Genomic DNA, 25275 nt, shown 5'->3' with positions numbered 1-25275 from the left:
ATGTATCTCTCTTGTAATTTAATCAGGGATATTGTAGGATATTTTTGAAAGGTATATGCCAGCTGTCAAATTTCATTTCACCAGCGAGTCTTTGTTTCTGATTCCATTTTTATTCCTTTTGTGTTTATTGATCTTTTAAGCCTAGGAAAGGTGTCTCTGACAAAAGCCTTTGACCTGATTGATTACCTAACAAAAGAGGACAGCACAGCACCAATCTCTCAAGCTTTGTTCCAACTGAATCTCATCTACAACCTTGTAGAAAAAAGGGGAATGCAGGAACTTGCAGGAAGAGTAGTGGTAAGTCTCCCTGTTTTTTAAAACAATGTTTGCAATAGTAAGGGTATATGCAAGTCACTATTAGATTATTTTCTGGGATACTAAAGAAGGAATATTCAATTCTAATTGATGTGGACTTAAGGCTAATTTGTTTGCCTTAAGTAATACCAAAGAACAGTGGGATTCTTAACTGTGGGACTTATTATTCTGTGTTTGCACAGTTCTTCGCACAGTGAGATCTGAGTCAATGATAATGGCTGCCAGGCACCACCATAATACAAATGACAAGCCAAAATATTTTCTAAATATTATGAATACCCTTGGTTATTATCTTGACATTTTACTGCAGAAAGGGGAGAAAATGTCTGTTTTACTATTTCAGAAGTCCCTGAAGCTGGCTGAGAGATTCTAAATCCTGACAGTTTCATTTATTTGTAGCAGAACAACCAGCTCTCAATGCAAATTTTAATGTGTTAGCCCTCATTCATTATTCACACCAACTTTCATTATTCACATGCTTACTTTCCATTGAGCAATTTAAGCATTGAGTACTTTAAGCAGGTATGGACCTGTAAACAAAACAACAGACCATTGAAAGGTGTTCATTCTCAAAGCTGCCCTGTGGATAGTATCTTTATTTTTCAGAAGACATTTTTCCATGGCCTTATGTAGCTTTGCTTCCAGTCATAAGTCTGAGAATAGCATTTATTGTCTTATACTGCAAAGCAACAGAGGAGCATGAAAACCCTAGCCAGATAGTAAAAATTAGTTCCTTGGCAAATGTCTGTTTTACTTCAATTTTCAACTGCTTTTGGTAAATGTTGAATTAAAGAAATATTAAGAAAGAAGTAATAGCCCACTGTTACATGCCTTACTTGCTGGTAAAGGTACAATGAGATATAATGTGTGATCCACATAGTTGTGCCTCCTGCCATACCGCATGTATGGCAGGAGATGTGATTGTGAAATTGCACATTCCCAAGGGCTTCACAGACCCCAAGGCTGAGAGATCATGGAAGCTGTGAACTTCTAGCGAGGGTTTCATGTACCCCCAGAACTGGAAGACCACAGCAGCTATGATATCCCAGTCCCAGAGGCTCCACACACCCCTGGGGCTGGGAGATCATAGCTGTGCCCTGCGGCTGCTGAAACCCAGATCAAGTTGTGTCCTCAGCTGCTGGGACTGAGAGTCCCCTTAGCTGTGGGATTCCCAGCCCCAGCTGGGCATGGTGCACTTCTGCGTCTGGGAGCCTTGTCAGCTGACAGGGCTCCCAGCCATGGGGGAAGACCTTCCTATATCTGCAAATTGAAGCAACCAGCTATAAAGTTAGTACACATTTTCAAGGTCTAACATTATAGCTGGTTGGAGTTTTTTATGGCATAAGTACTTTTCATATGTAGCTGGTCTCAAGGTAATTGCTCAGTTAACTAGTTAATTGCATTACCTGTAACATTTAGAGGGACCCTAACCATTTTGCTATTTAGTATTTATTCAAAGGATTTACAAACAATACCTTATTATACTAACTGCATAGATAAAGAGCTATGTAAAATGGTATTAGATCAGCATCTGCCTGGAAACTTAATAGTCCAAAACTAAAATGATACAAGCTAGTTTTAAATCAAATGAAGGTTGTCTACACAAGCATTTATATTGTTTTAATTAAATAATTTTAAAATAACCTGGAGCTAATCTGTGGCACTCAGTGCATAGACCAGTCTTAATAATTAGATGCTCAGAAGCTGACTTGCAGCACCTTTGAATAAATCTAAGCTGACTGTATAAAGTTACTCATGTATATTCGTGAGCAGTAGCTGTACCCTCTCATTACTTGCTGATCTCGTATATGAATTCTTCTCTGGAAAGTTTATCTTTACCTTAATATTGTACACTCTCTCTCCATCTTTCTTTCAATTCTTAGAACAGAGTAGTAAAGCTGCTTGGAAACAAAATTGATCACCAAATTTGGACTGACAGTGGAACCCTATCTGAACGAGAACTGCGGTCAACATTATTATCCTTTGCCTGCTCCCATAATTTGGGAAACTGTAGCACCACTGCCACTGACTGGTTTAAAAAATGGAAGGAGTCTAATGGTACAGTGAGGTATAAAAAAGTTAGACTGAGCTTCCTTTAGTTACATGCTTACCTGTTATTCTGAAGAAGGTTCCTAACTAGGGGGGCTATACTTCATTTGGCAATTTTTGCTGAATTTCCTCCAATTTTCTTATCATGGCACAGGCCAAGAGAGAAACTAAATTAAAGCTAAAACATGTTATTTCCACTTTTAATACAACTGTGTAAGACCAGCAACAAATTGTTTCCATCCCAGTTTCCTAAGCTGCAAGCTCAAGATAGAATTATCTAGTTGCAGCATTAAAGTTAACCTTTATCTTTCAGAACTTGCTGTGTCTAGAACCAATGTGAATTTTTTGCCCCAGAATAACTAAGCTTCTTGTGTCACAGAATATCTAAACTTTAATTTTGATTCCATATATTCTGTAACCTGTCCTTTCCCAGTGAACCAAAATCTGAATGGTGCCTTCCTTAACATGAACTCATTTGTCTTAGAAATGTACAGTCACTACCAAATGAAACATTCTAATGAAAGGCATCACTATTGCAATTTTAGATAATGCTTTTATATAGTGAATTTTTTTCCTGCTGTCTCACACAGGTCTGTTCTTCTGCTTTTTTCCCTGTCTAGTGTACCTGCTGACGTTATGAAAACCATATTCACAGCTGGAGCAAAAACTAGAGAAGGCTGGGAATTCCTTTTAACCGTGTACACACATTCAGCTTCTGAAGCTGAGAAGAGCAAAATGCTTGAAGCTCTAGCCAGCACAGATGATGTCCGAAAACTGATCTGGTATGAAAGAGCCAAAAGATTATATTATGCGCAAACTAAGGAAGTAAGAATTTGTGCAAGCATGGATTGTCCCTGCCTTGCTCTCAGAACATTTAAAATTATTGGTGGTGGTTTTCATACTAGCACTATGTTTGAACACCATAAAACTTCTTAGTAGGCATCTGGCTATTAAAGCAAGAATTGGACAACAAATTATTCCCAGGCTTCCATAAATTTGAACACAAAGGTCCTTATACTTCTCTCGCTTACAAAAGTGTACACTGTGGTCATATCCCTATATTATTGTAGATATATGAAGTCAAAGTTCTAAACTGTGGTATAAGAAAGGAAAAATTAGCCTAAATTTTTTTGCACTCTGGGAAGATCAACACAGAATTGCTTTAAATCAGAAATTACATGAAGGCTTCCAGGTATGGGTTTGCTTGATAATGAAGCACTAAGACAATAGATAACAGTTCCTTCTATGGATAAAATTTCAACCTTAACTTCTGAAAGATGCATTATTCCCAACAACTACATTAGCTAATCAACCTACAGGGCTGTCTGGGAGAAGTAGCATAGACTTTGAAGGATTTTCCTAATCGCTCTGCTGTGGAACCAGTATTGTTACTTCTCATTTCATCAGTGGGTTTAGTGATGGGAATTGTGATGGCAGTTGAGTAATTTAAGTGAATGTTAAGATTACTGAGCAGCTTGCAATAAATGGGCCATACATCTGATGTTTACAGCTGATAATAGCAGTCCTGTACCTTACCTTGATGTCAATTTAGTATCTTGGTTAAGCTGATAGTTAACTAACAACTGGCCTGTTATAACATCTTTTCAAATTGATCAGCGTGACCTGTGAGTACTGCTGGAGTTTATCTGTGAAGTGTTTCAATAGCTGTAAAACTGTTCATGTTTTATTTCCTAGGTTAATGCAAGCAAGCCTTGAGGGAGAACACATAAGGGCACAAGAATTTTCTCATATCATAGCAACTATCAGCCAGAGATTTCCTGGACATTTGTTGGCCTGGGACTTCGTTAAAGAGAACTGGGAAATGCTTACACAGAAGTAAGTCATGGTGGTGGCATGAACCTGAAGGGTTAGGGACAGCATTTATAAGACAGAAAGTTTTTCCCTGAGCAGAATGATGAATACCCGGCTATATATTAAGGAGACTTAAGCAGTTTTGAAAATTTTACCCTAAGTGCCATTTTCAAGGGGAACTTGGTACAAAATGACTTTAATTTAAACTTAATCTCCCAGGTTACATCAGATCTTTAGAAAATGTTACTGTGCAATAGTGTAACTAAGGGGGCACCTGAAGCAGTAGCACCACTGACAACTGGCACTGCCCTGTGTGCAGCTACTGCTCCAAGCACAGATCTGCCTTACCGCACCTCTGCTATTGTGCATCCTTATTAAATTCCATTAATGATCTGCCTTATTTGTTCACATATCATGCTGACCTTTTCCCATCAAAATTGTCAATCTATAGTTGGGGATATATATGGCTTAAATGAAGAAACAGATTCTGAACAGTTTGGCTCCCTCCTCCCCCACTTTATTCTGTCTTCCCAAAACAAGGTGTGTGTTATATTTAGAGGCGTGGGGTATGCAAATAAATATGATAAATCATTAGGGCATACTGGATATCTCCTTCATTGAACAACATTATATCTTATATCCACAATGATCTTAATGTGCTTTCACATGCATTGAAAAATAAAATCTTGGAATGCATTCATTGGGTCTGTGAAGGGTTTATTCTGTTTTTGGTTTCGGGGTTTTGATGTGGGGGGAGCACAACAAGATGTCATTTATTTGAAATACCAGTGCTTGTCATGAAGCAATACAGTTTTATTCCAAAAGTTAAGCCTGTGTATCTTTGGCTTCCCAAACCCATTTTCAGACGTTCTTAAAACTTTGGCCTCCAACTATCAAAGTTATTTTTGAAAATGGGACATGGAAACTAAAATGACTTAGATGCTCTTTGCAATTTTAAGTTTGTTACTAGCTGAGGAATTTTAATAGAGTGTATGATTTGAACTTGCATCATAAAGTGGCTACCAAGAGTTAATTTTTTTTTCCATATTTCAGATTCCACCTAGGATCATTTGTTGTCCAGAACGTTGTTATAATGTCAACCTGCCAGTTTTCAACAGAGGCACATCTACTTGAGGTTGGTGGGATAAAATTCATGGTGCCTAATCTTTGTTTCTCCTCAAAAAATGACATCCCTACTGTTAATACAAAGTGCATTTCACCATGAACTACATACTCCTTATGAAGTGGTGTGTCACAAGTCCTATCTCTAGTACTATATACAGAGCCACAGGGAAATGCCTGATTCAGGGTTACAGAGCAAGCATGTTGCTGAACTAGGGATAAGAGCTAGCCATCTTGATTGTCAATCTGATAGTATGTATACTGAAACAGTCTCTGTCATTAGAGGAAATTATTTTGGCCCACATTATTTAGACTGGGCACTTGGTGTATATTAAGGAAATGGAGATCAAAGTTCTGAAGTAGAGTAGGAGGGTAGTAAAACACTGAAACAGGTTATCCAGAGGTTGTGGAATCTCCATATTTGGAGGTTTTTAAGACCCAGGTAGACAAAACCTTGGCTGGGATGATCTTGTTGGGGATGGTCCTGCTTTAAGCAGGGGGTTGGACTAGATGACCGTCTGAGATCCCTTCCAACCCCAACTTTCTATGATTTTATCACTGGGGAGAAGGGAACAAAGGTGACTTTTTATTCCATATTCTGGAGCATGTGGGTACCGTGAATATCACAGGCATAACATAAAACAGCCTAAAAGTCACTTTGCTGGCAGGAACCCAAAGGACCATTGTAGCAGCTGAAGAACAGCTACAGACACAACTCTCCTCCTTTTTCTCCCACATTCTCTATTCCAGGAGTATGAAGAAGTGGTGGTGTAGATGTCACCGTAGTTTTTCATGTAACTGGTAAACTTCTTTTGGTGAAATGGTTAATGGTCAACATCTCTTAAAATTGTCCAAGAAAACACGTGCATGCAGTTGATGGGCTGGTGCACATAAATTACATGTACATAACATTTGCAACATTGTCTAGAAATTACCTGTATAAGTTTTGGTGTTTGCATACATCAGTGATAAGTAGTTTTTTAAGGCACCTTAGATACCTTTAGTCACCTTTAGTCGCATTTATCACATCCTTTACCAGAATCCGTCACTGAAAAGCCATTTTTTTTTCTTTAAAATGTTTTATGATTGCTACTTAATTGTGCTCTAAGCTAGGGCTGTTCACCTTTGCTGGGTTCACATATGGTGCCAGCCATACACTAGGGTTGGGCTCCTGGGATTTCCTCCTTCTCCTCCCTCCACTTGCACAAAGGGAGCATTAGCAGCATATGGCACCCTGTGGTCCTTCCTTTCCCCCACCTCCCTGCCACACAGATGGCACACTTCCTTCCAACAGGCCTCCCCTGCTCATGTGGCTCTGGGAGAGGCAGATTCAGGGGTCCCTGGGCTGCATGTGGCCTACATGCCCCCAGTTGAACAACTCTGCTTTGAATGAAGGGGTATTGAGTTAGTTTACTGAAGCTAAGCAGGCGGTTGCTATGATTTCCATGAAACCTAATCTCTATGCATTTTCAGTTATGAGCAGTTAGCCTGTAATTTTCCTTGCATGGTCTTAACTTCAGATTGGCATATGCTGGTCCTACATTTCTCAGTATGACATGCACATTTTCCTTGCTCTGCAGGTGAAGACATTCTTTGAGTCAAAATTGGAGGACAGTTCTCAACTTCACTGTGTTGAAGAAGCTATTGAGACAATTCAGTTAAATATCCAGTGGATGGAGAAAAACTTGGCGAAGTTACAACAATGGCTGTAGGGAGCACAGTGCCACCTGTGTGTGTGCTTGTGTGTATGTTAGTCACTCAGAAAGCTTGTGAACTGTTGCTCTGTTGCTTTTGCAGATGCCAGGGTAAAACCAGACATCGCTGCAACATTGTTTGCACTATTAGGGGGTTCTAGTTAGCTCAGGGCACCTCTCATCTAAGGGTTTGTTTTTTGTTTTTCTGGGGGTTTTACAGGCAGGACATAGGTATGTATTTATTCTGAAGCTGTGTTCATCTACAGACCAGTTCTCTCCATAAATAACAAATATATACTTAATTTTATGTTTAAAACAAATGCCCTTTCATTTGGAATCCTGTCCTGTTTTTTCAACGTTGGGTTGAATATTGAAAAGGCAGCCACAAAGAGCTACCATAAGGGCTGCTTTTCTTTGCAGACTGCTGGCTAATCAGCATTCTTTATGCAAAACTGCTGATGGCCTCTTGCTCTGTAGATTGGTATATCTATTGAGAATCAAATGAAAGTTTTACACATGTAGGTGTTAATAGTCCTGTTGAGGTACACGAGTTTGAGGGGATGGAAGACAAAAAAATCAAGTTTCAACTTTAGCTTTTGATTATCAAGGTGTTTTCTAGAAATTATAAGAATAAATATAGCTATTATTATATATAATATGTATTTTTGTCTGAAGTGGCCAGGTGCCACTGATACGGTATATGAAAAGGAAAGAAAAAGCCAAATAGCTAGAATTAACAATTTAGAAAGTGGGGATTTCCAAAAGGATCTATGTGACTTGGGAGCACAAATCCCATTAAAAGTCTGGGATCTGTACTTTTAACTCTGTTAGACCCTTTCAGAGAACTCTCCCTGAATTGTCAGATTGTACTAACAGTGTCTGAGCAGCAGCACAAAAATTGCCATAGGAAGTTGCTCCAGGCTTGTTTAAACATGAGACTGACTACTAATTAGCTCTTTTGACTACTGATTTTTCTTTCAGCACTCCTTGCAGAGGCTTGCAATTGGTACGCTTGTGTCGGATACTGTTTGGGTTGGTCAGTCTATTTATTCTTTTTTCAGTGTCACTAGTATAATTTGTGAGGTGCTTACTCTGTGTTTTTGCATAATTTTCTCACTGGGGCTTTATTTATGTGTCCTTCCATTGTGAATAAACTACTGGGGAAAAATCCTAAAACCAATTCAAACAAGTGACCTAAAACTAAATTTACTCTATCAAAAGGCAAAATAATCTACGTCACTAAAACAAAATTTAGCAAACCTCATTCAGGGGCTTGGTATAGGCACAAAAATGTATTTGTATAAGTGAAGACAGGATTTTTATTTTGTTTTGAATTAAAGCGGTGGAGCTTTTGTGTCTGGACGCTTTTAAACCAGGACCCTATTGTTTGGTTCTTTGAGTCAAATTGCACAGACAAATGGACATATCTGGTTGTAAACCAATATGAGAGAGTCCACAAACAAAAGCTGCAGTGATTTAACTAAATGGATTTTTAGTTAAGCCGGTTCAAAATTGGTTGTGCAGACGAAAGGTGAGAGAAATTACTACTTCAAAGCAGGCAAAGAATATTTTGAATTACAATCAACTTGATTGATTGACTCTGAATGTCACCATTTTAATACAGAGTTTTTGGGATTTTTTAAGGAACAGAACTACTTTCACCTGTGAGTTGTGGTGTTAAACTAGAGTATCTATAAGTGGTTAGCAAAAATTGCCAAGTGAAAAAAAGGATTTGATGGTTTTCACCAGTGGATATATACTTAAACGATTTAACTATGGAGTTTTCATTCCCATATTTTATATATTTCTGGCAGGTTAAAACACTTTTTTCAACATTCTCTAGTAATTTATTTTAAAAATTGCTACTGCCGTCCTAACCTTGAAATCATTGGAAAAGAATGTTACCCCTCGAGGATGCATACAACACTTTACGTTTCTCTGTTAATGGAAATGAACATATTTGGCAGGCACTGAAACTGGATTTGGCTGTGTATGCACTGACAGTGGATTTCAACTTCCTTATCAGCTAATTAATTCTGATTTAAAATCATTGTGTTCTTGAATTACTAGTATTTACTACACTGTTTAGTTCTATTTAACCAGTAACTGTCTTTGAGCTATATTTTTTAGTGTACTTTGTGTCATTTTATGTCTCTCTACATTTGCCTCTTCATTCTAGATAGTGCTGTCTTCACTTCTCTCTTTCCCCTTTTGCCCACCACCACCAATGTCATAATTTCAGAAGGAGCTCAGTGAGCACTGTGGAAAACTTCACTTGCCACCCCCACTCCCCCCGTTCCTAACTGGAGACTTCAGGAATAGTTTACTATTGTGTTCAAACAAGTTACTGGTGATGTTCTTTGTACAAGGAAATACTATGCAGCTGAATTTTAGAGTGCAAAAATGGAGGTTTTCTTTAAAATTCCAAGGTTTTTCATTTTGCCAGTATCAATGGATACATTTTAGGGGTTTTATATGTAACTTTTTACTACATACATAGATATAATAATGTGGATTCTTCAATATCAGTTGTTCTTTTTTCTGGACTGTAGTCTGGAGCTGGGAGCCAGCTTCTAGTAAAGTAAAGAAAGATTCATACTCTATGACAGGGGTTAGATCGGATGTTTTTTTGAGAAGTACTAAGCAAGCTCATCTCTTTAGTTCAGCAGGAACTGAGGAGAACTGGCACTGCTAAGGATCAAGCCATGACTCACACTTGAGCCTCATTTGTCATGTCTTTAAATGAACAGAATCTTGATAGTTCTTTTGTCTTCCAGTCAAAAGAAAAGCACATAGGTAGCAAAGTGTGCCGCTGCCTCCTTGCTAAGAGTCCATCATATTTTTCTGTCAAACATTATAGAACAAGAGGCTGTATACGTCTTGGGACAGTGTGTTTATATCTTTGTTTTTCTCAGTGAGAGAGATTCCCACTTAACAGCTACTGGCCATTTACCAGCAGCTGAGGGCCTCCTCCATTTTTGTGCAATTATTTTTGTTAAGCATATAGTTAGTAATTATTATATCCAGTCACATTTCATAAACCTTCTTCAAACAGTTAGAATCGCTTTAGTTTTGGTACTTGGCAGTGCCTCCATTGGAAATGGTATTAAATTGAGAAGACTAAGAATCTAATGGAAAACATGGATTACATAGATCTGTAAATCATTTTTATAATATATCACTTCTAAAATTAGCCTACCAGGAAAACCTGTACTACTAGCTTCATTTTTGGTTTTAGCTTTTTCCATGGAAAACAGGCTAGCTGCTAATGCGTCTTAGATTTAATTGGGAAATAATTGCAAGCTTATTTTTTAAGCTAAAGTTTTTATTTACCTTCAATCATTTGCACGAGTTTTTGGCTTCTTGAATTACCTGTAGTGAGGTCAGAATATGTGGAGAAAAAGAGCCTGGAGTGGGTCAGACTTGGCTGTTTAAATCTGATTGCAGCAACGGTATGTGTGCCTTATGGATTATGTTACTATGACATTACAGATAACATGCCAGAATAAAAAATGGCTGTATTTTTTTTTTGGCAGGGGTGGGGGGGCAGTACATTCAAGTCCTTTTCACCCCAACTGTTATGTTTTTATTTTTTGACTGGATGTGCCTCTATCTTCTGTTGAAAGACACCAAGGCTGTTTTCCCATCTCTTGCACTGAGTGGGAACTAACTAATTTCAGCTACCTATGAATCCAGGATTATAGCTTCAGGATTTGCAGAGGGATAATTTGAATTAATCCACAGACTTTCACTTTGGTATATCAATACATATGCAATATTCAGTTTGCATTCCCAAAGATGTCTCCTTTCCTGAATTTCTGCTCATAACTTCTAGATATTCACATAACTGGTGAAAAGTCTGAAAGGACTATTTACTGAAGTTGCCTTCCTCTGGTGCAATTTATAAAGGCAAGTTGAATAGGCAGATTTGTATATCCTTTTGATTTTGAAAGTGTGGCTGATACAGTTGTATTTCAGTATGTTTATTGTTAGATATCTTCCAGTAACTTACTACTGAAGCAAAATTATGTTTGCTTTGACAAAGCAAATGATACTATCTAAACAGGTACCTCATTACTCAACATTACTGAAATGAATCCTCTTTACATTTTATTTACAAAATCTGTTACCTAAAATACCCATGTCTTTGCTAGACTGACAGTGTGATAGACAACTTTAATTGTAGTATTAATTGGTTATTGTTATAAATTGAAAGGCCAAAGGAATGCTGTTTGTCCATAGAAATTAGAACTTTTTGTCTGTTCCTTCTGTCTTGCAACATTTTGAAGGCTTTGACACTGTGCATGCATTTTATAAGTAATGCCATAAGTAACAGTAGTGGCCTTAATTATTTTCTCTTGGTGGCCATGTGCTGCAAGGAAGTTTGACCCTTGAAGTGAGTCCTGTTTATGACTTCATATCCTTCACCTGTTCTCCATTAGGTAAAACATTCCTTTTTCTGACAGATTGTAATTGTTTTTGCTCTGCAGGAAGACATTATCTTTCATTGCACTCTGAAATTTAAAACAATGCTGCCTCAGTAACCATACTTTTTTGTATGCAGTTAGATAGTATGTTTTTAACTTGTATATTTCTGAATCCTGTTTCATACAGTTACTTCACTTCATCACATAGTAAATGTTGTTGTGTCACATTTGGCTATGCTGTATAGAAAATGCACGAGTAAACTTACTTTTACATCATAGTGCTATTTATTCTTATTGATTTTATTAAGATGCTACTAAGCGTTGAAAGATTTTGCGTTTTTTTTAATGAGGCATGGGTTCACATGATCCTTAGAAAAAAAAATTAAAGGATGTTATTTACCACATTTAAACTCTCAGGTCATATTGCTAAAAAAGTTAAAACTCTAGTTTTGCTGTGTTACTTAAGCGTGCTGCTGTAGGAGAAATACAGACTTTTATATGTGACAATTTAGCTTTTATCAAGAGCGAGAGGCAGGCATCTTTTTTGTGTTCATCATAATGGCATTTAGCAAATAACTGTATAATCTAATATATCTCCTTGTATAAAAACATATAGCTTGAATGGATTAAAATACATGCAAACTTGGATTGAATTATTAAAAATCAAGTATGTTTTCTGTTCCAAGAGTTTAAAACACTGATTTTTTTTGTAGAGCCAAAATGAGCCCAGTATTTCAGTCTTGATATAAAGGTAATTTGCCCTTGAAGAATGAAACCCTTCAAGTTACTTTGGAAACATTACAAAGGGATTACATGTTACATTTTATGTACGTTAAAAATACACAGTTTAATGTACAAGCATCTGTGTCTGGGCTTTGTATGGTGGAATTCTGGGTTGTACAATACTTGCCTTTAGGCAAAGGGGTTTCTGAAAATAGTATGTGTAGATATATATTATATGCAAATCTGTGTCTTGTTTCACTTATAAAGGGAGAAAAATCTTATTTTCTTTATATTCAGACAAATTGGTTTGCATATAACCAGCACTGACTTAATGGCATGTGTACTGCAAACACTGTTGCTTTTGTGAGATGGGAATAAAGTATTTAAATACAAATCGCTGTTTTCATTTTTTTCCTGTAACTGTTGTTTGATCTCATAAGTGTGTATGAATTGTTTTCACAGAGAATAAGATGAGAAGGCACCATTAGATTACCAGATGGTTATCCATTCTTTGTTTAAAGAAACTGAGAAGGAGAGTTCAGCTCCTCCCTTGGTAGTGTCTCCCCATCATGTGTCAGCCCCAGTGGTAAAACTTGGGGTTTATTTTTTATTCTTGTACTTGGCTTCAGATTCATACCAGCTGTAGTGTATATATGTATTTATCTTCTAAAAGCCCAGTATTTTGTTCCTGTGAAGACACTTGTATCCCATAACCATCACCTCTCAATCTTCTTGCGCCCTGTCATTTTTCATTGTCAGAGCTGTACCAGTATTGACCTCAGCAATGCATTGTACAGTATGCACTCCTATTTTCTTGTTTATATGTCCAGGAATTGCATTCGCCCTCCGTTCTTCAGCATCAAATTGCATTCTATGATTTTATTTTATTTTTTGCAATCCCTAAATTATCTTCAGTATAACTACTTCTCCAGGATACAGTTGTCCATTCTAGAGTATGGCTTTTATGACTTGTTCCTGGATGCACAACTTTGCATTTGTTTATAGCAGGGGTTCCCAAATGGTGGCATGTATACTCCTAGAAATATGCAAGACATCTTGGGGGAGCCGGGGGGGTATGCGGAAGAAATTGTGTAATGGCAGATTTAATTTTCATAATAATAACAATTGACATTTAAGGGGTTAAAATATAGAACATAAGCTAGTAGGAGTAGGCAGGCAGCTGGTAAATCTGGAAGGGGGTACACAACAAGAAAAAGTTTGGGAACCTCTGGGTTATAGTAAACCTCATTTTGTTTGCTTGGTAAGCTGACCCAATTCAATTGACATCAGTTTGTATGACTGGCCTGTCCCATTTATGTCAGAGGTAAATGAAGTGGATGGGTTCCTACAAAGAGATGGTGTAGATCCCATCTACTTGTGCTTGGTTAATTGTCACCCTAAACAGTCAGAGCAGGACATACTGTAATGGGGTCAGACAGCAAGTAAAGGGAGTCCTAGATCATCAATTAGGAACCTTTTTGCTGTAGCAGGCTGGAATGACCTGGCTTAGGTCCAAAGCAGGCTGCTGCTAGGATCTGGCTATTATCAAAGGCTCACTACCCAGCTGCAGTGTGGTGCAGGTGAAGCCTGCCTTCCCATCCTCCTCTTCCCACTTCCACCCTTGGCCAAAGCCCCACAGCTCTGCAGGCCAGATCTAATGGCTCTTTGTGCTGCGTCTGATCTATGACAGCCAACCATTGGTCTAGGCCATACGGAGCTAAAATAAGCTGAGGGGCAGGAAAGCAGTAGAGAAGGTTTGTCTGCTGACCTCTCCAAATTAAGACAGGAGGCCAGAAGGAGTAGCTGGATCTGGAGAGCCAGGAAAAGTTCAAGGGCAGCAGAGCATTGGAAGGAAGTTTCTCATTTGATCTTCCATGGCAAAGAAAATCCAAGGAATAAAATATTTAGCAAGGCTTTTTTCAGTAAAACCCTATTGATTAGCATTAATTAAATACCTATATTTACTCCCCTATTAGTTGAATGCTGTACCATTTTTTTTCCATTCTTTTGCCAGAGAGAGATATCTGGCTTACCAGGTAAGATCTATGTTTTACCTGAGTCATACTTGTTTCCCATTTGAGTATTGGCACAATGGTATTCTTCCAGTCTTTAAGAATTTTCCTTGGTAAACAAATCTTTTAAGGATAAACCTTGAAGAGCCAGAAATTTTCTTTAACAACTTTTTTTTAAGGCTTCTGGGTATACTAGGGGTGCACCGATAGAGATTTTTTGGGCTGATGCTGATGGCTTTTTTTTAACGAACCAAATCGGCCAATACTGATCTGATTCCGATATACAGCCTGGCAGCATGGAGAGCAGCAACCAGCTGGTAAGCCTGTTGTGGGGGGAGGGAAGGGGCGTGGGGGGCAGATTGAGGCCCCCACAGTGAGGCTGGGGCTGAGGAAAGGGTAGGCGCTGCACAGCCAGGGTGGGGCAGGGTACGGGATGGAGCCGCAGCTTGTCTGGAAGGGAGAGAGGGGGTAGCTCCTGCCAGTGTGCACACCCTGGAAGGGCACGGGGAGGCAGGTGTCCCTGGATCTGTGTGCAGGGGAGGGTGGGGTGCTGCTGTAGGCTGGGCCCAGGGTAGCACCAGACTCTTCCTGGTGGGGGGCTGGGCTGGGCTGTGCTCAGGGCAGGCGGTAGCAGCACCCCCTACCTCCCTTTACCTCCCAGATGAGCCACGGCTCCATCCCGTGTCCTGTCCCAGCACCAGCCCCACTCCGTCCCTCACCCTGGAGGCCCTGATCTGTGCCCCTCACACCCTTTCCCCCTCCCCACTTCTTCCACAACAGACTTACCAGCAGGCCCCAACTGCTCTTCATGCTGCCCAGCTGCATTCCTGGTTGCCTGCATGCTGTGCTGCAGCTGCACGCATGCATGGGTCATTTATCCACCTCATAAGCCAAAAAAAGCCGATTTGACAATACTCTCAAGGTTCCTCATATCGGTGCCGATCCAACAGGGGACTGTTGTATCAGTGCAGCTCTAGGGTAAACGTTATCCAGGTCTACTGTTTTTCAAAATGTCTACCTCCAGATGGTTAACATTATCTTTAATTACTGAATGGAACAAAAAGTTCTTCATCCTTGTGAAATAAGAGTACACTATCTTGCTGTTTTTCAAATATGGAACAGAAAGAAATACTCATTTTGAATCCTAATAAGGCCAATTTTGTTTTTCGTATCTGGGGTTCCTGCATTTGTTTATGTATAATTCTCACAGAGTTTGACCAGGCACACTGCATCCTTCAGAAGTTTGGGAGTCAGGTATAGGTTTAGCAAGTGATGGAGACTCTGCTTTTGATACATATGGGATCTAGAGTGCTATTAACTCCTTTTAGTGAGACCCTAGTACACTCCAGCCATGCATGTCCCAAAGGAAAAGAGGAGTCCAACACCTGTCTGAATAAATTCTTGCTGTATTAAACTCTTTTCCATCTGTTTTATGAATTGGGAAACAAAACACAGACATATGAAATGACTTGGTCAAGGTCATGCAGTGACTTAATGAAAGAGTCAGATATTGAACCCAAATACCAGACTTTTATACTCAGCAATTCTGTTGTCTCGCATGCCTGTGTTACAATCTGGGTGTGTCTACATCAGCTCACATGCCTTTTGGAAGTACTAAAGCACGGTGCAATAACTGCTTGTACTGTACCGTGCACACAGTGCATGGTTAGATTTCACTGCTGCTTCACTATAGTGACACACTAAAACGGGAGTGCATCGCTACAGTGAAGTAGCTGCCAATCACCTGTAGACCCATGTGATTGGTACATCACCGTAGTGTGCAGTATGGCAGTAGAGCATGTTGTTACAGCAGCGTGAGGCAATGCATAGACGTGCCCTTTGTTCTAAATGAAGATGCCTGCCTAGCCTAGATCAGAGGTTCCCAAATTTTTCTTCTGTACCCCCTTCTAGATTTATCAGCTACCTGTATACTCCTACCAACATACACTTTGTATTTTTTAAACCCTTAAATAACAATTATAATGAAAAGTGTATCATTACACAATTTCTCCTGTGTACCCCCCAGGGATGTCTTGCTTACCCCCCAGGGTACATGTACCACAGTTTGGGAACCCCTGGTTTAGATGATGGAAGGTACTTCTGATACTACGAAGCATTTTACTTTCACTACATAGCTCTCCAGTTTAGGCGTAAATTGAGAGGTCGTTTGCCAGGGATTGTCCATCCAACGCTAGAGAGTCCAGGGATGAAGCACAGCTGTGATTCTCTCATTCTGTTAAGCACTTGCGGCACCTTTTCTCAGAGTACTGTAACTAGCCTCGAGTATCACACTTCGAGAAAAATGTGGACAAATTAGAAAGAGCAACAAAAATGATTGCAGGTCTAGCAAATGTGACCTATGAAGAAAAATTGACAGTATTGAACTTATTTTATTCTGAAGAAAAGACCAAGGAGGATTTAAAAACACAAAATATGAAATGGGTTGTTATAACAAGGATGGTGATCAATTGTTCTCTGCTTCTAGGGGACAACAAGAAGTAATGGTCTTAAATTGCAGCAAATGAGATTTTAGGTTTGCTCTTAGGAAGAACTTTCTAATTAAGGGTTGTTAAGCACTGGATTGTTTACCTACATACTTCAATACGTAACATCTGAGAAGGAGAAGTTGACATACAATCTTAAGCATGGCAGGTACATCACACAAAATAACATGCAATCCCTTATCACCATTCTTCAAAGAAAAACTCACCTAGATTCATGGATGGATTAGGTGTTTGGGTAAACAGATGCTATATTAATTTTAATTTTTTATATTAATCTTGTAATATGACAACTGGTGGATGCTTCTTTATGGCTGCTTGATAGTATTAGATCCTGGCTAGAATTGTATGAAAGCCCTGAGGTTGCCTATGTTTGACTGTGAGTAATGAAAATTATTTTGTGGCACTGACCCTGATGAGCTCTGGCAATGGGCAAGTTGCTTTAACCCCCTTTGTACCTCAGTGTGTCTTTCTGTAAAGTGAGAATTAAGCTTTCCTGTCTACGCACTTTACAAGGTGTCGTAAGACTTAATTACAGTGTGTGAGGCATTTGGCAACTTTTGAATGAGAGGCAGTATGTGTTCATCAATGTAGTCATTTTGGGATGCTGGTTAGAGGTTTCTGAGTTCTTTAGTTTATATTCCTTAAAGCCTTGGAAACTGGGCAAGAATTACTGGAAAGGGAGAATTATTTTTGCTTAATGAAGTCACAAGGGTATAAAAGGGTATAAAAGTGTAAGGCTGCAGGTGAAATTCTACTCCTACTGAAGTCAATGAGAACAGTTCAGGGCACTGTCTGAATTAGGGATTGAGGCAAGCCCTATGCTGTTCAATGTGTGAAGCTTGTAATGCTTCCTAACCCTTGTGCAGGTCACCATAAGGGGAAAAGGATGGAGTCCTGTTCTCTCACCCAGGTACATCCTTGAAAGGACCAGTTAAGCTGGCCCATAGTATTGGAAGATACTGAATTTTTTGCTTCTTCACCAAGCCAAAAAACAGAAGAGGTTCAGAAAAGAAACCTCTGTAGCAAGAGAGATTTCTCAGCCAGTGTCCCTTCCATTTGGTGTATCAGGCTTGCAAAACCAGTTTGTTTCTGCACATTAGGAACAGATGTTGGGTTTATAGTTTATTGACTAATTGGCAAAGGAATAAACGTGACACAAGAATGTGCAAGCTTTGCAGTCAGTCTGGTAAAAGTAGGAAGCAAATAGATCTGCTCTGCAGATAATTAAATGACAAGCCTTTTTTTGACTGGCTAGGATAAGCAAACTGCATTTTTTCTTGCGTATGTGTATGTGGGGCTTTTAAGAAATTCTGCTCCTTTTGTTTTGTCTGACCATTATGTACTGCAAATTTTCTCCCTTTCCCTTCCCTCCAAAATGCCTTTTAGATCATCATATCTCCCTGTGATGCATTGGCTGTCCAATCGGCAGCCCACAAGCTACATGTAACTCATGGGCTCCTGCCTGGGTGCTACTCCCCACTGTCACTCCTGCCGCAGCTGGGATCTCCCAGCTTCTTCCTTTAGCATCTACTTCCCATGCACCCCCGGAGTGGGGGTACAACAGTGTAACCCATGGCCTGTGTGGCAGGCATGCCCACAGCCCACGTGACATGCAGCCCCCACCCGTTCAGAAGGTGTGCAGTCCTGTACTTATAAACTTCCTTCATAAAATGGCACAATGGACTTCCCTGAATTAATTGCTGTCTGTAATACAGCATTTTAAAAAATGATTTAAAATTACCAGTCATGGGAAGCTGTCATGGTCCTTAGTAACTTGTCCCAATACTTAATTTCCTTCACTTAAAATGTGTGCCTTTGTCTGAATTTGTCTAGTTTCAATTTCCAGTCATTAACTCTTCTCTGTCATTTTGCATGATACACTGAAGAGTCCGTTATCAGAGTTTTGTACTCATATAACTAATTACAGGCTTTAATGAAATCATCCCTTAATTTTCACTTTGATGCAGAAGGCCTCTTTCATGGTTTCGGCCTCCTCTTACCTTGGGCTAAGAGTACTCACAAGTAGTTCTTGTGAAGCAGCTAATGCTTGGTGAAACTCCGCTTCTTTTTTATACTGCGGATAAATTGTTCTTATGTTGATTCCCACAAATCCTTGAGAGAAAATCGGCAAGTGGCAAAGTGGAGAGAGAGATTCTTTGCTGAAGGTAAATAGTTTCTGTCTCTAGTTGTCTGTGACTGCAAAACTGCTAACATTTGAATGCTCAAAATAATAAACTTAAAGAAAAAGATTCAATAATGGCATCAAAGTCAACTGTTTCATCTTCCAGAAAAAAAAGACTTTTCTCTGTCATACATCGGTGGAGATGTTTTGTGTCATGCCAGGTCCTTTTGCATAATTTACTGTAAGCCTGTGTGTTCTGCTGTTACTTAGCCTTCCCAACATCTACAATGAATTCATCTATCCTACATGATTATTAGATTTAATGAAAAACATTACTATTTTAATTTGAACTTCTTTCATGCTGTGTCACACAAGTCTCTTTGTATATTCTACTCACTGATGTTATGATTATGACTTACGCAAAATAAAATGAAGAAGATAGCTAGGACTTGTTCTCTTTTAGGCATGTACACAGCTTCAATTTCTAAAGCTAAAATGAACATGTTTGAAGCTCTGAAGAAGTCAAAAGCAACCAATCTGGTTTGAGGCTGCTAAAAAGATTAGGCAATGTATAAATGAGAAACATAAGAATCTTCTTTGCAGACATGGAATTTTGCTTTCTTCATTTTCAAAACTGTTGAATTAATTGTGGCTTGCTTACTAATGATATTTGTAGCTGATGCTGGAGTATAGTAAGCTGAAAGCAAAAGGCAGCCAGCAAAGTATCTCTGGGGTTCCATATTTTCAAGCACAAAAGATCTGTGCAAAGTACAGAATTAGGCTTACAGAAGTCAAGTAATTTATCAGAAGTCAATGAAAGCGCACAAGTTTTAAAAAAGGAAAAGGAATATCAAATCCTGTCTGGTGCCAGCAAAGAAGACTGGATGTGCTTTTAATCTGTTGCTGGAAACGAATATGGCAACATATTCTTGTCATTTCATAGTAAGTTTTGTATGTGTGGGAGGGGAGGGGTGAGATAAATTATGCAGTTTAATTTCCTTATTTTGTGAGTCTGACATTATGTGGAGGGAAATTTTTTTTCTCAAAATTCTCCCATAGCATCCTTTTAAAATAAGTTTGTTTTCAGTGTTACTCTTGAAATCACTTTAGAAAAAGAAATGAGTGCATATAAAAAGGTGACACTGGCAGTCAGTAGGAATGAAAATGTGTGCATACTGCAAATGGACTTGGCTGTGTAACCAGACTGCCTCTTCAGTTGCTGAGTTAGTTCAGTTGTGGTCTTTGATCATATGTACTAATTTTGCTTTCTTTAGAATATGCATCCATAATTAAATTTTAACTTAACTCTTAGTCTCATTTTTGTGGATAGATTTTATGTACTTTAAGTTTATTTTTCTCTCTCTCTCTTTCTTTTTCCAGCTCTGCTCTTTGGTTATAAACATATGGGGGAGTTTGGACACATTTCTGTTCAATTTTCTTCTCCATTTCTGTTACTCCTTTTTTCATTCTCTGTTTTTAACTCTTTCCCTTGTGAAAGTGAAAATTGCAGAATCCTAAACTGGGGGAATTTTGCTCAGTCTAATGGAAAATTACACCTTAAAGAATCAGGGGTACAACACTATCAGTGTTATTGAAATGGGTTTAGGTTTTGCCTGTCTGCTTTTAACAAATGGCTACTCCAGTAAGGATGCAGACAGGATCTCCCACCACCCAGTGGTGAGATGATGCAACAGCTACCTACTGGGTGAGCTACTCCAGGATAGCTTGCGTATCTGTCCGTTCCCAATTCGAGTATGATGTGAATTTGTATACAAAGCTTCTGACAATGTAAGTTGTTGCCTAAGAAAGCTCACGCCCCTCTGAACCAGTTAGTCTCTAAAGCTGTGTGTAGACAAAAGAGGGGCAGGTGTGCATGACATTTTAAAGCAGGCTAAATGCTTTTGCACTGCTTTAATCGTGTCAGTGTTTGCATGCCTCGATAGTGTATTGTGTATTAATTCCAGCCGCTGTAGGGAATTTGGCAGCATAATGCGCCTTAAATTACTTGGGGCACAGTAAACTAAAACTCCTCTGAGGAGTTTTAGTTTGCTGCCCCTACGGCCATGACTCCGTGCGGCTCTGCAGGAAGCAAGCCCTGCAGGCAGCCTGGCAGCAGCAGCCCGGGAAGGCAGGCTCCACCCAAGAAAAGCGGCAAGCCTGATCTTTTTTTTCCCTCCCCTCTGGGGCCTGCCTGCCTGAGCTGTGCAGGGGCCCAGTGCTTCCCTTTGTGCCTGTGGTGCCCCCCGGGACTGCCCGAGCCAGGTGCCTGTGGGCAGGTGCTTGTGGGGGGGGGCACTGCTGCTGCAGAGGAAAGCACCCCACCTCCCGCCAAGGGATCACTCCACACACCAGCAGCTTGCCCTCCCCTCCCTGCCCCCAGAGAGGCAGGTAAGTCAGGTGTGGGCACAACATGGGGTTTTAATCGGCCCTAAATTGAAGCAGTGCTTTTAAACTTCACTCCCACCCCTGCCGCCGCTTCAATTTAGGGGCCCGTTTCATTCTACACATGCCCTATGGTGTCACTCTGCCCTACCTTATGCCTGACTAACAGCTAACTACCTCTGTACTAATGTGTATTAAACTGTGCTCTGTTACAGATATCATTAGCGCCAATAATTATGCCAAGAACATTTTCAAACTAAATAGAAAAGGCAATCAAGTGCTTTTTTATGTGGTAAAGTGGCTAAGGTTACTGATGGGAATTGACCCATGCAATAGAATTGCAAGGCAGAGCTAAGCTGTGTGAGGAGTTGCCTTAGGTGTAAAGTACAGGGGCTTGGATATATGGTGTAGGCTGTGTATGGTGGAAGCAGAAAGCCAGATGAAGAGGTTACGACTGTCAGAAAGAAGAGGGCAGAACTTCTTGGAAAGAAAACTCACCAGAATGGCAGGCCTGGGGGTTCTGAGTCAGGAAACTGCTTGAAGTTGTTCTCCTGAACACAGAGCTTTGTGTGCATTTTTGGTGTACATGTATGAAGATTACGGTTGGTCTCTTATTTTAATAGGTCCCTGCTTACAGTTGCTAACTGTGCATAAGCCTATGGACTGTCTGTAAAAACACAGGCTAAAAATGCCTGTCCATAAAGTCTCTAAAATAATTCAGCCAGCCAGTAAGAAAACAAAGCAACCTGGAACTGATTGAAATTCATCTTGTAATGAAGCTGGCGTTCAACATTTTAAGCACAAATGGAGCACAACAGTGCCACCTGGTGTCTGAGTGGGAGCACACTGCAGGAAGGTCTTTTTGCTCTGTAGCTTCCCTCCCCACTTCCAAATCACTTCCCATTGCCTATTGCTGTCCCCATACCCTGCCTCTTACAGCTCTGCTCTTCTGGGCCACGTCCAGATGAGTACAGCTGTGTGGCATGTGGAACCCTGGGGAACCAAACATCCATGCTTATCTGGATACGGCCCTGGAGTGTAAAAGGAGCAGGACAGGACAGGCAGGAGGGAACTGTGGGGCAGGGAGTAGGGAGAGGTGGCAGATGGGTGTCCTTGCCAAAAAGTGGGGGTAATACTGGAGATGGGGAGCAGATGGGGTGGGGGCAGCACCCTGTAGGGTGAAGGGAGTATCAGAGCTATGAGGGTGAGGAGGGGATACTTGGAGCCTGTAAACCGCCCCCCCCCCTTTTTTTTTCTTTACAAACTTTCTATGGAGACCAAAATTTTTACTCTGGTTTAGGAGCTTCACCTTCTAAATTTGAACCCAGATCTGGACCTGGCAGAAGGGTTGCATTTTACATTATGTAAAATATAAATCGGTAAAAACATATGTCCGTAAAAAGTATGACTGTCAGGAAAAACTTTGCAGATTCAGTGAAAAAAGATGTCTTGGGCTGGCAACCCTGCCTGCGAGGTCCTTACTTTTGGCTAATTCCTTGACCTAAAGGGACATGTCTTACACATAGGTATATGTTGTATTCCAAATACTGTGGCACTTTGGTCTAAACCCGTAACTCTATATTTCTCCCTATCTCTGAATAAAATATTATGCTTAAAATTGTTTTTAAAATTCCAATTTTTAAATATATTTCAGGCCCTAAATGGTCTTATGCTGTTATCCTTTCACTTAGCACTGTTATGGGACAGCTTTATATCTATATATCTGGTTAATGGATAAGGCGCCAGTGAATACTGTTGAGACATGTTCAGCCTGGTATGTAGAACCAGTAAAGTTTGCTGTGTGCTTCAAAAGGCTTCACTTGGCAGCTCTTTTATATTAGCTCTTAAGAAGCAATAGCTCGTGCCAGAATAGCCTCAGCCTTGAAATATTCATGTAATGTTCATTTGAAAATTGATAGTGCCACTCATCAGAGATACTCATCTTTGGTGGAAACTAGGAGAAACAATTCTGCTCAAATGCTGTTGATGTATGTGGGAGGTAAAGACTTGGCATTGACTGTCTAGCTTGAAAATGTAAATTTCGATTTCCTAATGGGCTCCAAGTTTGGCAGGCTGGATATTTTAGTGCAGTGGTTGTTAACTGGGAGTATACGTTCCCCTAGAGGTACTTGGAAAGGTCCTAGGGGGTATGCATGGGCAGGCAGGCATGGAGCACCACTACCCAGCACCCCGCGCCACCATCTCCCAGAAGCAGGGCTGGGAGAGTGAGGGCAGCAGTGTCCCTCTGTGGGCCACACACATGCCACCTGGCCGGACAGACGTGGGGGGAGGGGGAGAATTCACACTTGGCAGCCACCACGCTACATGCTGCTTTCCCATGGCCAGTCACATGTGAGGCTCTGAGAGCTGCTGATGGGTGGTGCACAATTGGCCAAGTGCAAGGCCCACCAGCAGCCCGCAGAGCTGCATGTGCAACTGGCCATGGGAAAGCGGGGCGCAGGGCAGTGTCTGGCAGCAGCGACCGTGTGCAAGGCCACCCCCTACCCCACATCTGGCCACCGCTGCCAGAAGGGGTACACTAACAGTTCGTTAAAATGTTGAAAACCCCTGTTTTAGTGCATTGCAAATTATCCCTATACCTGAGGAGAAAGTGAGGAAACCCACTAATGTCAAAGAGGTTTTCTTTATTGCTCTTGAGCAAAAACCTCCCCCTCTCCTTAATAAATTGCTGCATTTGGTTTGAAGTGTCAGAGCAGAGCTTAGTGGTTGAGTGCCTCGGCACAGTGGAACTTTCTAGCACAAGGCACGGTGAGATTTTGTACGAGGGAATTTCTCAGCACGGTGGAGAACCCCGGCGTGGAAAGGTTCCCGCCACTCATATGCAAATTTACACATTATTATTGGCCGGTTCTAAATTATTCCTACGTGGCAACTAGCAATTGGCTCGCTAGCCGTATAAAAGGTTGGAGCAGTTTCCGCCCAAGTTGGAGAACTCCGCGCCCATCTCGGAGTGAACGTGGCGGACTGATCAACCGCTGACGACTCCCCGTCGCTGACCGACCCTGACGTACCCCCGTGTCCTGCATGCTCGTATTAAAGATATCTCGTCTTATCAGAGCTCCTCGGTTAAACTGTAACTGAAGTTTGAAGTTAACTATCTTCCTACGCTGTACATCTCGACAGTGTAAGTAAAGCCATCTTTGTTTGAACCAGTACGCGTTTGTGCCTAATTCTACTCCAGCGGTCGAAAGTAGCCATCTGTACGTGTCAGGTTTGTAGCCACAACCCAGCTGACCCTTTCCCGGATCCCCCTCGGCCCCCACGTGGCGTCACGAACAGGATCAGGATCAAGATTGGGGACAGGATCAGGATTGGGATTTGGGGAAGACCCGATGGAGTCAGAATTAGTTAGAGGCTGCCCCTGGTGTAGTGGGAGATGCCACGTGTCAAACGCCGCAGAACTAGGCGCCCACATCACCTATCATCAGGCGGGCGGAATAAGTGAAAGGTGCATCAGCGGCTACCTTTCACTGAAGGGGGAAGAAAAAGATTCAGAAGAATGGGAAGCACATCTACACCCCGGAGCGTTCGGGTGTGTGATGAGCAGTGAGTGGGTCTTGTTTAAGCCCTGGGAGGAAGGGGGCACCGCATCCTTCGCCAGATTCGAACCGAGCGAAGTGAGCCCGACCCTCAGCCAGGAGTTTGCCCACTGTACGCAACTCATGCGGGAGGGTGGAGAACCGACGCTGACCGACTGGTTAAGTCCCCCAACCCTAGCGTTTGGGTTGAAGGGCCGCGAGGTTCTTTCCGAGCTTCACGAAGGTCTAGAGGCGGACGAAGGCGCCATGGACAAGGGGAGAATGTTGAGTGTACTGTTCCGCGCCGTAACAACTTTGCTGCGGAACAATGCAGATTTGGAAGCCCAACTGCTTGCAGCCGTTCAGGCGGCTAAAGAAGCAGCAGTAGAGAAAAGCCCCGAGTCGACGCCACTCCAAGATGGCGCCGAGGAAGGAGCGAGCTGCCCAGAGAACCCGGAAGGGAAGGGCGGAGCTTCGGGAGAATCAGCGGGAATCCGCCCAGCAACCCTGCCCACCGAGGTGACGCCACTCCTGGCAGCCCTGCCTCCTTACCACGGGGAGGGGGCATCGAGTG

At 41.1% G+C, this 25275-nt stretch overlaps 1 protein-coding gene across 2 annotated transcripts in view; it reads left to right on the top strand.

Moving 5' to 3' along the window:
* The window catches only part of LNPEP (leucyl and cystinyl aminopeptidase), an 89806-nt gene extending 77270 nt beyond the window's left edge, over positions 1-12536 (top strand). The window contains exons 13-18 of one of the 2 annotated variants that reach the window (XM_006261603.4): positions 141-297; positions 2199-2383; positions 2985-3146; positions 4060-4200; positions 5230-5311; positions 6879-12536. In XM_006261603.4, coding sequence (XP_006261665.2) covers positions 141-297; positions 2199-2383; positions 2985-3146; positions 4060-4200; positions 5230-5311; positions 6879-7010 — 859 coding nt within the window. In that variant the 3' untranslated portion in view covers positions 7011-12536. Of the gene's footprint in view, positions 1-140; positions 298-2198; positions 2384-2984; positions 3147-4059; positions 4201-5229; positions 5312-6048; positions 6851-6878 lie in introns of those variants that run through there. The other variant, XM_059724996.1, reaches the window with a different exon arrangement.
* Positions 12537-25275: the final 12739 nt, after the last annotated feature.

Source organism: Alligator mississippiensis, chromosome 3 (genome assembly GCF_030867095.1).
Source record: "Alligator mississippiensis isolate rAllMis1 chromosome 3, rAllMis1, whole genome shotgun sequence".
NCBI lineage: Eukaryota > Metazoa > Chordata > Crocodylia > Alligatoridae > Alligator > Alligator mississippiensis.
This window is presented reverse-complemented; position numbering and strand designations above follow the sequence as displayed.